Source organism: Paralichthys olivaceus, chromosome 17 (assembly GCF_024713975.1).
Source record: "Paralichthys olivaceus isolate ysfri-2021 chromosome 17, ASM2471397v2, whole genome shotgun sequence".
Taxonomy (NCBI): domain Eukaryota; kingdom Metazoa; phylum Chordata; class Actinopteri; order Pleuronectiformes; family Paralichthyidae; genus Paralichthys; species Paralichthys olivaceus.
Window position 1 is genome coordinate 7,101,611 of NC_091109.1, and position 16,434 is coordinate 7,118,044.

General features: G+C 39.4%; 1 protein-coding gene across 1 annotated transcript in view; it reads left to right on the plus strand.

The window, feature by feature from the left end:
• The window catches only part of tpk1 (thiamin pyrophosphokinase 1), a 64,077-nt gene that overhangs the window by 34,998 nt on the left and 12,645 nt on the right, over positions 1-16,434 (plus strand). Inside the window, exons 7-8 of the mRNA XM_020087436.2 lie at positions 4,197-4,343; positions 8,718-8,826. Coding sequence (XP_019942995.1) covers positions 4,197-4,343; positions 8,718-8,826 — 256 coding nt within the window. The remainder of the gene's footprint in view (positions 1-4,196; positions 4,344-8,717; positions 8,827-16,434) is intronic.

Below are 16,434 nucleotides of genomic sequence, written 5' to 3' on the forward strand. Positions count from 1 at the left end.
ACTGGAGTGGTCCTGTTTGTGGTCAATCACACTGGTCAAGGGCCCTTTTAATATAAAATATTGAGTATAAAGACTAAATAAGAGAACAGAGTATATATCCATATAACAGGTACTGTTATATAATGGCCCTCCAAAAATAAGGTATGCAGGAAAAATTCTGGACAACTGAACTGACTGTACCTCTGTACGTACTATTACATTTGGAGTGGGAGATCTGTGTCCAACCCACGATTTAAGCAGTCAATTCTTTTTACCTCCCCAAATGAAGCAAACAGCAGGTATCTATAACTGTACAACAGAGCGCGCTCCCTAACTCATACTCATGCATTACAGTATAGTATTTGACACAGTTCAACTCTATCTGAATGCTCTCAGAGCTTATTGATTGGCGTTCAGCCTGTCAGCACAATTCAGGTCGTTTTCTATGTTGCTTGAGCAAAGTTCCTCTGCCTTTGCTGGAATGTCAAATCTTATTGTTTCATCCCCGAAAAATCACACCAAGGACAGCAGGACATTTCATCGTGAACTTGACACCTTTGTTACACACCATGGCACGAACGTGGTCAGATTCCTAAAGACTGAATCTGGTTCATCTGTGCAGGCTTCTCAGGAATTGCCTCTTTTGTTTTTGCCATTGTTTTTGGCAATTCACGTGAACCTGTGTTTTCAAAGCAGTAGGTAGGACATTAGGCTGGAAGCATGACTTAACCTTATTATTTAATATCATGCCATGCCGTGTTCCCTTCTGCCCACCTTCAATTATTTCTATCCACTCCCCTGTTTAAATTAATTAAATGATTATGATTACATGTATGTTTGCATGTTTACGTCTCAGTATGTGAATTCAAAAGTGTATCTGTGCACAAACAGTCCCTGCATGTTTATATATGTTTGAGTAACTTGTTGAAATGTGTGTATGCACTTGTCTGGTGGTATGACTGTGTTCTGGTCTGTTTGTCGTCTCACTGCTCTGTCCTCGTTAGCCTCTCTCCTCGCTTCACTGCTGCAGGCATAAGCAAGTGCCACTGTTTTAATTCTCCTCTCTCTTTCTCTGCTTGTCTGTTCATCATGCCCACAGAGGAGGGTCATGTTTTTGTGTTGATCTCAGAGTGAATATTGCTCGCTCTGGTTCCCCCGTGCATCCAATCAGGAGACAGTACAGCCAGATGGGTTGAGCCAGCTTGTTAAATTCCCTTCATTCGGTCGTGAGATTGTCCTTGCCTTGCTTTTTCTTTTTTAAGTCAACAGACATGAAAAAGGAACAAATAAAAGTTCAGGCAGTTATATAGACTTTAATATGTGTAGCCGACTCAACAGAAGTTTTGATGGAAAGCGGAAGATTGATCGAGCTAGTGTTTCATCGGGAGTGGAAACAACACGGTTGTCTGTAGTTGTTGCTTCTTCTACTCCCAACATTTTTTCCTTTTTTTAGAGCTGCCTGGTTTTGGTGACTTGATGTGGATTTTGATCTGAACGATACACCCCTCCTCCCCAACCACCACTTTGGGGAAGTGTGGACAGACATCAGAGATTCATTTGGTTTGATGGATGGACAAAGGAGCTATGTCTACTGTAGATAACAGCTCCAAATTAAAGGATGAATTTGAATTTTTCTGTTATTTCATGTTTGAAAAATAACATATGAAAACAGCATAACCAAAAGTATTTCACTCTGTTACTAAATTGTCTTTGTAGCTGTAGATAGATGTAACTTAGTAGAGCTGCACTGTTGGATTAGTAGGGCTCCAAATGTTTCTGTGCAAGGGAACATTTTCAGTAATTACAGAGTTCTTTTTTAACCCATTTGAATGGGCTTTGGGCAGACTACAGAGTATACAAAGTATTTATGTACTGAGAAAGAAGGTCTTATTATTGGATTTGCTAATAATAAAGGGACTTTCTCCCATTCTTGGTTCAATCCGTTCCTTCAGACTTTTCAGGTCCAAACCACAATAACAGGTCAAAGGGTGATCAAAGAACTAAGATCAGACCGATCCAGGATATAGTTTGTTTGCAGAGTGGAAATTGGATAGTTAAGACTTTTGAACTGATGGCAGGAAGTCGAGTATATATATGTATATATAACAATTAAGCGTATAGTGTGGAGTACTGCGAGTGAAGATGGTGATGCTGGTAGTAAAACCATAACAATGTTACAGTGGCAACGAAATCAACAAAACAAACAGGCTTATTCATTTTCTCCATTCAAACAGAAAATCGATTAACACGCTGAACTGACACGTCGACGGCAGACATGCCCATTTACAAACTTAACAATCAAAACAACAGCAACAATGCCGCCCAAGGAAGTGATGAGAGGACATACGCATTTCATACAAACGTCTCAAGTGCGTTACCAAAATTGCAATGTGAAACCAAAATGAAAAAGATCACAATGTAACAAAGACACAAACTGTGGTCCGGACTTTCAAATGTGAAAACCCCCAAATCAGTCACACCACCCTGTTCCTGTAAGACCTGGTTCAGATAGGAAATATTAATGTTGGTTCCCACCTTTTGAGAAACTTGTTTATGTAGATAAATGCAGTGAGTTTCACATTTTTATCATTTTAGCAACGTCTCTCTCTCTCTCTCTCTCTCTCTCTCTCTCTCTCTCTCTCACAGAGGGGAGTTTGTTTACTAAGCGTTGTTGTTTACAGTGTCTGCGATGCCTCTGCATATGGGGGTGTGAGCCAGATGTTGAAATAACCTCAAACTCAGCTCTTGGTTTTGCTTTAACTTCATCTCCTGAGGCAGGATGTGAGTTACAGTACTATCAAGTTTGGTAAATAGTCTGTTATGTGTCTCTTTATGTTAGGAAGCTACAAGTAGTGAAGTGGAAGCGAAAATGCTTTTAAAAGTGACAAGTTCTCATGCTGTAGTTTAAAATGCATACATACCCACTTATATGCAAGAATAAAAAATAGTCGCACGTCTGTTATTGTAGCAAATGAATGTAGTCAGTATGATGTGACTGATCAGTAGCTACAGTGGAAAAAGTTTTGAGTTTTCATTTTTAATAAGAGAAGTAAAATACACATAATTTGGTGCTTTTCCCCCGGTGTTACGCTGCGGATCAAGAATAATGAACATCAGCAAATGCAATAGAAAATAATTTTACCTCCGACACCCTGTTTATTTGTTTACAGTGAATGGATCAAATGAAAACACTGAAGTGAAGCAAGTGTGTATTTAGTTGATTTTCCGTACCGCCCTGACTGTCAGTTGTCAGCCTGTGACAGCGCCTCTGCCCTTTAGACTCTGCTGGGTTTTAAAGCTGTCAGCAGTGGTGCCTGACTGCTCGGGGACTTTGTATAAGGATATAACTGCTGAGAGCTGTAAATATTATACTTGAGTAAACTGCTGGCTCAAAGTTTATCATAAGAAACCTTTTTTTAGCTCTGAGGTTGCAGGACATGGTTCTTTCGCAATCCACTTATTTGCTGTTAACATGTTCACCTCTTAATTTAAGAGGCTGGTGTTTGCCCTCAGTGTAGCAGCCTAATTATGTATGCTTGTCCTCCATTGTGTTTCTTTCTTTAAGCTCTTTGTTCAAAGCCTAATGGTCCCAATGGGATTTGTTGTAAGGCTTGTTTTGTTATTGTTTCCTCATAAATGGTTGGTGGTGTTGCATATTGTACTTTCAACAATAAGACCAAGGCTAATAAAGCATTTGTCCATCTCTTGATAATTCCTCAGCCTGTTTGTGGCACTGAACTAAATTACTTTCAGTTGAAGATGGAAAGCCAATGGTACCAATATACACTTTTAACTCGAGCACTGTAGAGTTTCAGCTACGGATGAATGTTTTTCTTCTGAATATTAAAGGCACCAGTAAGGTTAACGATATGTGGGATTGACTGGTAATAAACCACGGTGCCTGTGTTCATGGTTCTGTAACAAAGGAACAAGCCAACCACTTATATAGTGTGGCTCACTGGTGTGGTTTATGGGCAGCAGTGGACCACGTAGAGGTTTCGGTTACACAAATTAACACAGATACTTGTTAAATGGATCAAATCGGCATTGTTTTATTTGTCATTTTATTTCCTGCAGAGAGCTAAATCACTTTTTCCACAAGCTGGAAAAAGTGTCTCCCCTGTCACTTCAGCAGAATGCTGCCAGAAAAACAAACCCACTACATCAAACCGTGACATTTCTTTCTGTTACTTATTAAACTCTGCTTGTCTTTCCAGGTGGATGCCATAGTGACTCTGGGAGGTCTGGCAGGCAGATTTGACCAGACCATGGCATCTGTTGAGACACTCCACCACGCTCTGTCCATGACACAGCTGCCTGTGTTGATCATACAGGGGACGAGCCTGGCATATCTACTCCGACCAGTGAGTGTATCATAAACACACAGGGCTAGTGAGAGCACATAGCCTTCAATTCTGAGTTCCCTACCGTGCAATGTTTTTATTCTTTCTACTTTTTACCTTCACCAAGGAGGTTACTGTATGTTTTCACCTGAGTTTGTTCGTCTCTGTCTGTCTACCAGAGTTACACAAAAACTACTGTACTGTACAGATTACCACATACATATACAGTCAGAATGAACCTATAAAATTTAGGCTGGAATCCAGGATTTTAGTTTTTCACATTCTTTACCATAATTCCTGAATGTTGAAGAGAAAAATCTGGCATTTTTAGAGGACTGAATGTGCAATTTGGTGCAGACCGAAATAAAAATCTGGATAGTGAGTTTAAATGCTGTTTCACAAGGGGACAGGTTAGCCTTGGCAGAATTATGCTCTTGTTTCCATTAGATTTTCTTTCCTTTGAGCGATGAAGCCAGTTATCTATTTTTACTGGTATTATAAAACACAACAAATGATTAAAAGACATCTCATTTTGAATAGACTGGTTGTTGCTTATTATTCCCAGTATTTCTCTTTACCTGAATTTAAAAGTGGACATATGTTTGTGTAACGACTTGCATGTGAAAACTACACACACAGGCAGACCCACAGTGTATTTTCACCATGCTACATTAGCACGCTGCTCCCCCTTCTCTAACATCTCCCACCACTTCTATCACTCCTCTCCCGGTCCTTCCCTTCATTTTCTGTTCTGTCTCAAAAATGTTCTTTTCCTTGTTCTGCTTCCACCTTGATTGAAGTGTTGAACACTGTTTCTTTGTTAAGTAATCACTTCAAACACACACACACACACACACACACACACACACACACACACTCCTGCTCTTATGGTGCCCCAATTTGCTGTTATGCATGAGAGAGAGAGAGTCTCTTTTGCTCCCAAATTGTTTTTCCTCGATGCCAGCCACTTTCTCATGCTCCTCAGTTGATTGAATTTACAAGTGGGCCGAGCAGCCTCCTTTTGGGAAATACACTGCTCTTCTTTTAACCTCCCCTTTTTTTCCCCTCATGTTGTGAGATTTGTCGGGACGAACAGCCACCTGTCTCACGTCCTGATGGCACCTCGTAATACATTTAAGTATGTAAACTTCTTCCTCGTGCACTCCCTCCCCACGTCTTGTCATTATTCCAGAGGCGTGTTGTCATTTGCTGCTTCATACCTCAACACCTCCAATTAATCTTACTTCAGTGACGGTAAATTAAGCTCGTTTGTCAACGCGGCTCCAATTCGCCGGCAACTGATGAACGCAGACGCCTGTACATGAAGGTGAAGGCAACCTTCGCAAGGCCGCGTGCTACTCGTTCAACTTAACATCTGTAATTGAGGTGTTTACAACTTTTGCCAAATATCCTCACCACCCACATTCCATGCAATCACGGCTTTGTTACGTGCTCAGCTTCGGGATTTGGTGATACAATCAATACATAGGTTTTCATGTTCTATACAAAAACCTTCCCACACAACAAACCAATTAAGATGAGAACTATATCATGTTCATTTTCCGAATTATGTCACCTGAAAATGTATCTTATGTAGACTTGAATTTCTGCTTATTAATGCAATGTGTTATTATACCTCTGCATTTTACAAAGACATACTTCTTTGTTCCTTGATTTATCAAGAGTTGTAGCTTTTGTTTCCCATATATGAGGCATCAGAGTGTTTATGTACTATCTTTGGAACATATGTAGAAGTATTGTTCTTTCTATAACTTTCTCAGGCCATTGAATAATCATCATGCTTTTCATTGAATCAGGACACTGAAGAGGACTGCAGGCTTGTTTATTCAAAGTCCTACATGTCTTGTTCTGCCTAGGTCCCAAAGTGATGCTAAATTTACTCAATTTGGGTCTGATTAAAAGAAAAAGACAAAACTTGCTCTGAATTTGTCTGTTTAGTTCGTTTTTCTCTTCCTCTCTGCTCCGTTGAGACTCAGTCGAAGGGCCAAGCAGAACTTGCACCCCAGCCCCTGAGGACAGCTAAGAAAAGCTGTAGCGTGGGACAAACAATACACAGCGCTGTGTCAGCCCAATCCAGGCTATAAAACACTCTAAAAGCACAAACACAGATGTCCAGTCAAGTCTACAGGTTTGTTTACCTGATGCCCTTTTGAGAAGTGAAACTTAAGAGCTGATTTAAATGATAAAGTGTGATACCTGAGGTACATCCCCTCAATCCAACTCCTGCTGCACTGGAGCTAGTTAGCAATAAGGGGACATTCAAGTATAAAATTGGTCGGTACTGCAATGAATAATGTGAAGTAATAAATGCAGTACAACAAAAAGAAAGTTACGATCTTTGTTTTTTTTGGACTCAAATGTAGTTACGTATTTTCTTGAAATAAATGTCTTGTGTCCTACAGTCAGGAAAAAATCATATGTAAAATAGAACCCACGAAAAACTCAATGACCTACTTAAACATATCTCAGCACACACAGGAACATTGATGATGATTACCTTTAGGAGATGGTTTGATTCAAATTGTCTGCTAATGTAATATTATCAGAAAATTAATGACAGTCGCATGTAATAATTGTGTTATTAAATAATTAATATTGAACACGAGCATCAAATATTAGACCTGCTTTAATATCAGCGTTGTCATTGTGAGCATGTTAACATGCTGATTTGAGCATTTTGTTGTTTTGTTTCTGATTCCCAGTTCATTGGTGGCATCAATAACATGGATGTGTCTTTTTAAGCAGCTTATTATCGGTCTTGTTGTTTGTGAAAAAGTCATAAATACAGTAATAAATAGTAGACTTGTCACAATAGAAATATTCATCAAGTTAAAAACAAAACATTTTTAAAAATATATATTGAAAATTATAGCTTTCTCCATCTCATACCTTATTAGCTTAAAGACATCAAAATGTATATAATTTTTACACTGTATATATTCTGTTTACATTGCAAACATTATTTCTATGTTTTATATTTCGTTCTGTGCATGTTTACTTATTTATAACTTTTTTACTGATATTTCTTATTTTTACTATCCCCTTTGCTGCTGTAGCCGGGCAACTTTCCCCATAGTGGGACTAATAAAGTTTTATCTTATCTCATGCACTGCTTTAGATTTATACCATCACCGAGCATCTTTTAGAAATTAAAACTTTTTCCCTTTGAGCTTCAGTTTTCGTCTTTCTTTTCATTTAAAAAGTAACTATTGCAGTTAACTTGCAAAACATGCATTGTCAAGTCTCCCAGCAGCGCCTCCTCCTGATCTGCAAAATGTGTTCATTCATTTGCACATTTGTTTTCACTCTTCTTTATACACACAGACTCACACAATAACACAAAGAGACTGTGTTTATATATAAAAACAAAACAACCTTGGGGATGTTTCCCGAATGCTGAAAGCTCCAAAGAGTCGTATTCCATCATTCCTTCCCTCTGGCCCCGCAGCGCCAGGAAGCTGAGTAAAGGCAGCTCTGCTTTAAATGTGTCACCCCTTCAAGATTTCAAACTCTTAATGACGCCATCTGTCTATGCAGTGTTGGTCTTTGTCTGTATGATTGTGTAAGACTCCTTTGACAAGTGCGAAAGCATAATTATCACATTTGAGGCATTTCTGGCCACCGACTCTCTCCTCTTCCCAGAAACATGTATCTGACAAGATCGAGTTGTTTCTTCTTTATCCTTGTTTTTTGTTCACTTTTTGTTCTGACCCAGCATCAGGCTTTATTATAAGCTGCACATTCAGAGCCGTTCATTATTCAAGAGTCTGACACTACCTCGTGAGTAGTTATTCAAAGGAAAACCGTGACATTTTCAAATTTTGTTCATGTTTATTTTCTTTGTACAGCACTTTATAAAAAAAAAATGTCCCTACATCTGTCCCCCAGACACCACTGAAATATTTGGGGCACTTGTCAACCTTCCTTCCCATAACTATCAGATAATGTTCTTTAATAAAATGTGCTATAGTTGCACTTCTCATTTATTTGAAGTGAGCTATTAATTTCATAACAGTGCAACCAGCTTTTCTGGTGAAAAGATTGCTTGGATGGTTTTGGGGTGTCAGTACAAAAATGTTTTGACTCCCTACAGACAGGGCAAAACGAATATAATTCAAAATGGCAAGGTATTCTTTTTAAGTGTGGGTTGGAAGTGGAAGTGGGTTGCAACTTTGACAAGAGCAATAATATATTTTAATGAGCTTTGTTCCCTGGGTGGAGGAGCTAGGTTTCTCATCTGGGGCTGAAAAAAGAGTTTTATATTCTCTTTAAACTATTTTCCCACCTCATTGTTTCTTCCTGTCATTGACTGTGTCATGCACACTCCTGCAGACGAATACTCACTATTTGTTTGCATTCTTGTTGTGTCAACAGGGCAGCCACAGACTTGGGATGAACACAGGTCTGGAGGGGGACTGGTGCAGCCTCATCCCAGTGGGAGGACCATGCCAAACAATCACCACTGGACTCAAATGGAACCTGAGTGAGTCCCCGTTTTTTAGCTCAAGCATTTGAATAATGCCACAGCAAAACATCTAGAATCATCAGAATCTACAGTCTTGTTTTGTCCTTTGCTTATGTTGAAGTAACATATACAAATTAAGTATGAAGGTTAATTTTTGGTCTTGGAAACATGGTAAAGAACTTTTTGTTAATATAAAGAAGGTAAAATAACATAGATGGACGACATGACTCCTCCCCAAAAGTGAAGCCAAAGCAGTGCATTCTGTAAAGACAAGTGATAAACAGTGAAGGAGAAGAAAGTCTAGATGTTGCTGCTCCCTACACACACACACACACACACACACACACAGTTAGCTGCCAGTAATACAAACTTAAATTTGCATCTACAGCCTTCACTGAATTTATACTGCACTGTACACATGCTCAATTTGCTTCAGTCAAGTGAGGCCGCATTTTTTAATTTCATCTATTGGAGACACATACATGCCACAATGAGCCTTTTATATTGTTGAACATTGAAAATCCAATCAGACACCCATCTGAGGACCCCTGTGGTCTTACCCCACTCCGCCTTATGGCCAGCTGTGTTCTTAATGAGTTGGCACAGACCAAACTCGCCCGTATGAGGGGAAACCTGGACCTTATGTCAGTGGGGTTAGATAATGTGTCTGTCTCTTGGTGGGTGTCCACGTGTAGTGTTTGTAAGTGCGTGAGGAGTCTATACACTTGAGCAAGCACACTTGTGTGTCCGTGCTTGTTCGAACACAGTGAGTGCGTCTCAACTCCGGTTTATTAACTTGTTTTTTTTGTGTGTGTGTGCGTTCTTTTTCATCATCTTGCAGTGTGTGGTATATTTACTCAGCACACCTGTGAGATGGCCTTCTGCATGGTAATGAAAGGGACTTTATACATGAGAGTCCTATGCAGATTAGCTTGTGATAACAAGATGCATAATTAATCACATGCATATTTAGAAGGCTGGAAGTAATGATTTCCCTCTGGGGTCGTGAGGAAAGACCAGAATATGAAACAAAATTTGGATTATTAGTTGTTTTTTTTGTGTGACCACTGCATGTATGGATGCTGGTGAGATATATGTATTCATTGATTTGTGAATTCATTTTTTACTGTTTGAATTTTTGCTCGTTCAGGGAAGCCAAAGTCAGCACTGTGCCATTCTCGAGTGACACTAAGACTCTTAAGAAGTCCAGTGAAATGATCCCCCACACTTGGGTTCAAAGTGTTTCTGTGATGAAAAATTTATGATCTTATAAAGAAAGAGTTTTGGGCTGTCAGCCATTACAGCCTTGCCGGCCCAGAGGAGGCTTTCTGCTTCCATCCCGAGCTTGTTTAAACTTTTGCTTTAAAGAATAAATTCTGCAATGATTCATGTTGTTTTGATCCAGAGCATAAATTTGCTATGAGTACACACTTATTGAGCAGAGTTTTTTTTTCTTTCATTATTTTACTCCAGGGGAGTTTGTAGGGTGAGATGAAATACCCTTGGCACAAATTAATTATATCACGTGTTCTCTTTCTTATGTTCGTATATCAAGGATTAAAACTGTTGTGAAGTTAGATCAGACTTTGTACACATGTTGACAGAGCTGAGCTTGGGTCTTTAGTGAGAGGGTGTCTTGTTGATTTTAATTACATATATTAAATTCTACAAAGTTCAAAAACACATATTATAAATAAATATTCTCTGGCAAACGTATTTAAATAGTCAAAATTGTGAATGACAATATTTCCATTTTAGAATTTTTCATTGGAAGCACAAAGTATAGACACAACTTTGCAAGCAAAATTCCATTCACCTCCCTTGTACTGCAGTAGTGGTAGAAGTGTAGTGGTGAAAATCTCCATAGAATACATATATACCAGAAAACATGCTGTGTTTGAGATATTATGATATTATATTCACCTGCCATTTCCTACACTAACCAATGAGTAAGAAAATATTCGTTTTAGGGCAGTAATCATTTTATTTCGGAAGCCAATTTGATCAAAATGGAGGCTAGAATTAAAGGAGAATTATTACAAAATTAGAATTAGATGAGAGTAATTATTATTATTTTACGAAAGAAATTAAATATAACATTTAAAATGCTTGGCCTTCTCTAAAGGACTAGAAGGCCCTGAGGCTTCCCCACTGCAGCACAGTCAAATCCTGAAGGTCACGGCAGAAGATCAACTCAGAAACTTCTACAGGCAGTTTGTATACAGATGAGTCGAGGCGTAGACGTTCACTTAAATCAGCAATCAGGGATGGGGACATGGGAACTGGAAAGCAGTACTTGACAGTTGAGTAGGATCCATAACATGAGGAGACATTAATTAACCAAATCTTGTCTCTGTCTCCCTCACACTCCTGCTCTCTTCCCTCTCATAGTCGTTAGATGCTGTGACAGCTGTGGTACTGTACATTTCACCCACTGCATGTTACTTTAATGATCAGAACTGAAATACCCTTGAGTAACTGTCAGTAAATACTGTTCTTGCGTCTGTGCACATTGCCATGCTGTCGCTTGTGTCGATGTATAATAAATGTATAGTATGCAGAATACATAACATCTATGTATGTGTATGTACAGGCTACATAATGTGTAACTGACTTACTTATGTGACTTACAATGATTGAAGCATATGTGTGTATTTTAAGATGGGTTGGGGAGTAGTTTTCTTCTCTGCACTGGAAACAGACCGTGTGTGTGTGTGTGTGTGTGTGTGCGTGTGTGTGCGTGTGCGCATGAGCTATGGGGACTCACATTACTGTTTTGATGATACACCCTCGCAATAACAGAGAAATACTTCTGCCCCAGAGTGCAGTGCACAAACAATGCACATGACCACACTGCATATTAAGACCAACATGTCTATGTGCACTCAGATGGGTCTTTTTTAAAACAGCGTGAGCGCTGAATGGGAAAATGACAAATGCGTAAGTGTGAAAGTAGCAAAAACACTTTGGTCATGCTTGGTCATGCTTGGTGTTGCTTTGCACTGGGTGTAAGATATAGGGCCCACAGTCTTGCTGCAAGTCCTCCAGACAAGTTTGGAGGCATTTCTCTGTAACTATGCAGAAACATGTTTTACTGTTGACTTCTGAATTGGGTGGTGGAGGTTGGTGGTGATATCACTGACTGTTGTTTTTTGGATTTAGATTTTCATTTCTCACAATGTAGCTGTTATTACCTGTTCTCTTTGGCCGATGTCTGTTCACTCAGTACACCAGTAGTTTCTTTCTTTTTCAGGACATTCCAAACCATTCATTTGGCAATGTCCAATTCCCCCTCCTCTCTGCTTCACAAAGGCTTTCTTTTCTACCTGAAAGAGCTCTTCATATCGGTTTATCTTTTTTTATCAACAAATGCAGTCTTCACAGGGGAGACCCAAGGCCAAAACCAAGAGGAGACACTCAGAGCTATTTAATGTGATAAAAATCTATCTATCAAAAACTCTTATCTTGTATCTATTTAAGGGTACATCTGAATGTCTGGTGAGATGAAATGTAAGAAGAGTGCTGTAGAAATGGAAACAAACGGAGAGTTGAAGGTGGAAGGGAGTGGCTGATTCAGAGAAAAAATAAATTTGAGAGAAAAAGGATTTGGGGTAGAGAAATGAGAGCAGGGTGAAAAGAGGTTGCCATGTGATGACTTATAAGAGGAAGAGAGACTCGGAGGCAGGTATCTCTTTGATTTGATGTTTGAAGATGCTGACACACAGCAGGGAAAGGAGGATTATGGAGACTGCCGGAAAGTGTTTGGGAGCTTTTAGTGGGAGATTGTATGCACACACACGCACACCTGGGCACACAATCTCAAATGTAATGTAGTCAATTTGTAATAAAACATTCTTTGTCACTCCTGTTTGCCAAGAAGTTCTTTTTTACCCTGATTCCCTCATTTATTCCTCCTCTTCTGTGAACATTACTTTTATCGTTTGATTAATTCATACCAAATTACAGAATATATCACAGGTAAAATGTTTGCAGGAGAGTAAGTTACAGTGAGTTCACTTTTTCCAACATGTTATTTAATATGTCCAGTCTCTGCTGAAATTGTAAGTAAATGTCTTGCATTCAACTAGGGACAACTATTCTGCAGTTTTTGAATTAGGGGCATCAGTTCCATCAACACAGGCGCTGCTAACTTTCTCTTAAAGATTCAAAAGCATCCCATAATGCTACATGATCTTTGTTTTCTCCCTCAGCCAATGATAACCTCTGCATTACCCCACATTGTGCAGAGTAACAGAACCAGCCCTGAAATAGAGCCGATGAGAGAAGATTTTGTGTTAAGGACTGATAAATAGAAAAATTAAATGAATCTAGAGGAAACCCCTGTTGATCAGTCGCAGATATTACATTTTGTCCAACACCCATGCACAGTTGATGATTCAGTAAGGTGAAATCCGTTGATGTGTTTTAAAAAATGTTCTTTGTTCATTATTGTGAACTTCAAAAAAGATAAGAAAATAAAAATTCTGAACAAATTGCAATATTTATTGTGAGCTGATAGGACAGGGCCGTTTCAGGGGCCAATCAGATTTCAGCAGGGGCCAGTGCCCCTTTGTATGCTAAGTTAAATCTGCAATAATTCTTGGCCTGGATTTATTGTGGAGAAAATATTAGGTTGTGGTTTTACTGGAATGCTGTGACCCATGGCTGGATATTTGTTCAGACCTCTGACTCTCTCAACCATAGCATTTGTTTCTTCAAAAACAGAGTTACTTGAAAAAGTTTGTCTTCATCGTCTTCAAAAGAAGATTCTATAAAGATACTCCAGCTTTCCCTGCACCATCATGTTGACAGTTTGCTGCACACGCGGCAGTCTTGCCCCCGTCCAGGCGTCCACCTTCTTTTCGGATGAGATGATTGAGACAAATGAGACGATTACTCTTGGTCAAGGATGGTTTCTCTTTGATGCTACTCCTCCTGCCCTGGTCTCACTGCAGCAGCAGTTTTCTAGTGGCCCCTGACATCTGCCTGGACATGCTTCAGAGCTTCTGCTTCTGGCTCCAATGAATCTTCTGTTTTTAGGAGCTCTCTCCTCCCACATAATGTCAACCAGGAGGTGGGAAGTAAAGCTGTATATGCTTGTCTGTCTTTCTGCAGGAGAAGTGGTTGCTCCTTTCTGATTTCTTTAAAATATATATAGTTCAGAGTGGACAGTTTTAAATGCAGTTTTAATCAGCAGCACAGTAGCCTGCTTGTTGTCTCAACAACTGATGGCCCTGGGAGTCTTAGTCGTGTCCTCTTTGTTGACTGTGAGCTCTCTCTACCGCTTTGCTGCCATCTTGTACGTTATTATCACAAGTCTCTAATTTTGTTTGTTCAAATTGTCCTTATTCTAAATGTCAAGCAGTGCATCTGTTTCTTGTAATAAAGTGGCCATCTGTGGGGGATCTTTCCTGTTTGTTTTCAACTTCAAATGCTTATTCCACCTGCGTCCAATTCAGCCAGTAATACAAAACATGAAATTCACTTTACACTTTTCAATTGGACATGTGCAAAATTGTTCAATTCTCATGAGGGGTTGAAACAGACCATGTTTTTAGTTATTTTGTTCTCATCCTAGGCTTTAATCATATAGGCTGTGTTTTTATGTTTTTAGTTATACATGCAGAAGTGAAAGTGCAGTTCACATAATACTCACCTATATATTTTTTGTAGCTCGATTACAATAGTACTATTAAAACAATAATTATCATAACATAATTTTCACTAATAGCAACATAACAGAAGGTCAATATTTATTGACTACAACAAACAGTGAAGAGTTAAAAACCAAGAACTTCACTCAGGAGCAAAAATGTCTTTAAACTTGAAATAAATGATAATGTGAAATTGATTGTGATGATTATCAATATCTGTTGATGTGAACATTTGATCTTGATTATTGGACTTATCACCCAGCCCTGCTTTCCAAAATACATTGCAAAGTTTTGCAAGAGGTTACACTTTAAATATTTGTGGCGTAAGCAATGATGTAACCATCCTCAAAACATTTTTTCATATATCATTTACTGTCTGGGATAGGCACTGAAACCTGGTATTAAACCGGTCCCAGTGCTAAATTATTAAAGACTTTACTCATAAAAAAGCTGCTGCGTTATCGTTTCTGCTCTTGGCACTGGAAAATTTAAGAAAATAGATAGATCCTCTTTATTATTGCTACATAAAGTTTTATCTTGCATATTTGATCTCGCCAACTCTGTTTCTGACTAAAGTATTCATCTGTTCAATCCAAAACTCTGACTTTCTCACTCTGAGAGGGGCAGGGTCAGCTCTCTCTCTCCCTCACACACGCTGCAGTGCCCTGCAAGACACGCACGCGCTCACCTTGCTGCTCTCAGTCGCAATGACTCAACTAAATATTCAAATGTTCGGTTACACATCGCTGGAATCGATGCTGACAAAGCTTGTTGCCACAAGTGCAACAAAGTGTTGTAAGCACTGAAGACAGGAGCAATCTGTCGAAACATCGAGTGACAGTCTATCGCCCAGAAATGTACCATGCACCATTTTCATTCATCTAGCTCAGAGTTCGTCTGTCACTGAAGCAGGAATGTTAATGTGTGATAGCAGCCTGCTGATTGTTGATAAATTCAGTGTGAAAGAGAGCATCTCTCAGAGTCACAGCATCGTCATTCAGAAATGATCAGTTTCAGTGTCAGATCAATCAGGGGCAGAATTTGTTATTTGGGAGCTGCAGGCAAAATACTAAAGTAAAATACTTTCACAGAAAAAATGTTTTGGCTTTAAATTACATTGTGTAGATGTACATTGTGGTGTCTGGCTGTGGTATAGATCATAGGTTTTAATTATTCATTTGATTCTATAAAAATGGATTGAAACATCATGATTGGCTGGTGAGACTAACTAATGATTGGCTGAGCATGTGCACTAGTGAGACCTTGATGTTGCCGCTCTGCTCCATGATTACTACTGCACAGACATGTGCAGCTGGAGGAAGTAGCGACGTGTGTACAGCCTGTGTAGTATTGTTAAGAATAGGAGTATCGGGTCAGACTGGGTAGCAGATACCAGCTATTATGCAAAGTAAGGGTATACGTTTTTTGCTCTCTTGATTGGTCATGCCCAGGAACATAAGCCCAGATCAAGCGCTTCTTTGGCCGAGCTCCGATTGTTGACTAGTTTTGCCTGCAGTAACACTTTAAGACCCTGACCAATTTATTTGCATTAAACAGCTCTAATCTCTGCTCATTTTCCATGCTGCTGTGCATTCCTGTGCCCTTGCTTTACCCTGCAGAAAGTAAGTGGCACTGGACCGCCCACAGCAAATAACCACTGTAATATTAATCCGACACAAAGGGGATGTCATTGAGTCACAACAGCCTTCAAAGCAGGAGAGGATTCACCCACTGGAAACCACTGACATGTTCAGCTCGAGTACAGTAACCTTCAGATCACACTGTGCTTATGTGAGTGTGTGCATAAATGAATGTTCAACCACAATAATGCCCACAGTCATTTGGAGGTTGGGGTGTGCTATAAACACAGTGTAGTGTCATGAATTTATTTTAGGGCTCCAGGAGACTTTTTCCACCACCGACCCAGAACTATCCTGCAAAAACATTTTAAACGGGTGAACCGTGCCTTTGC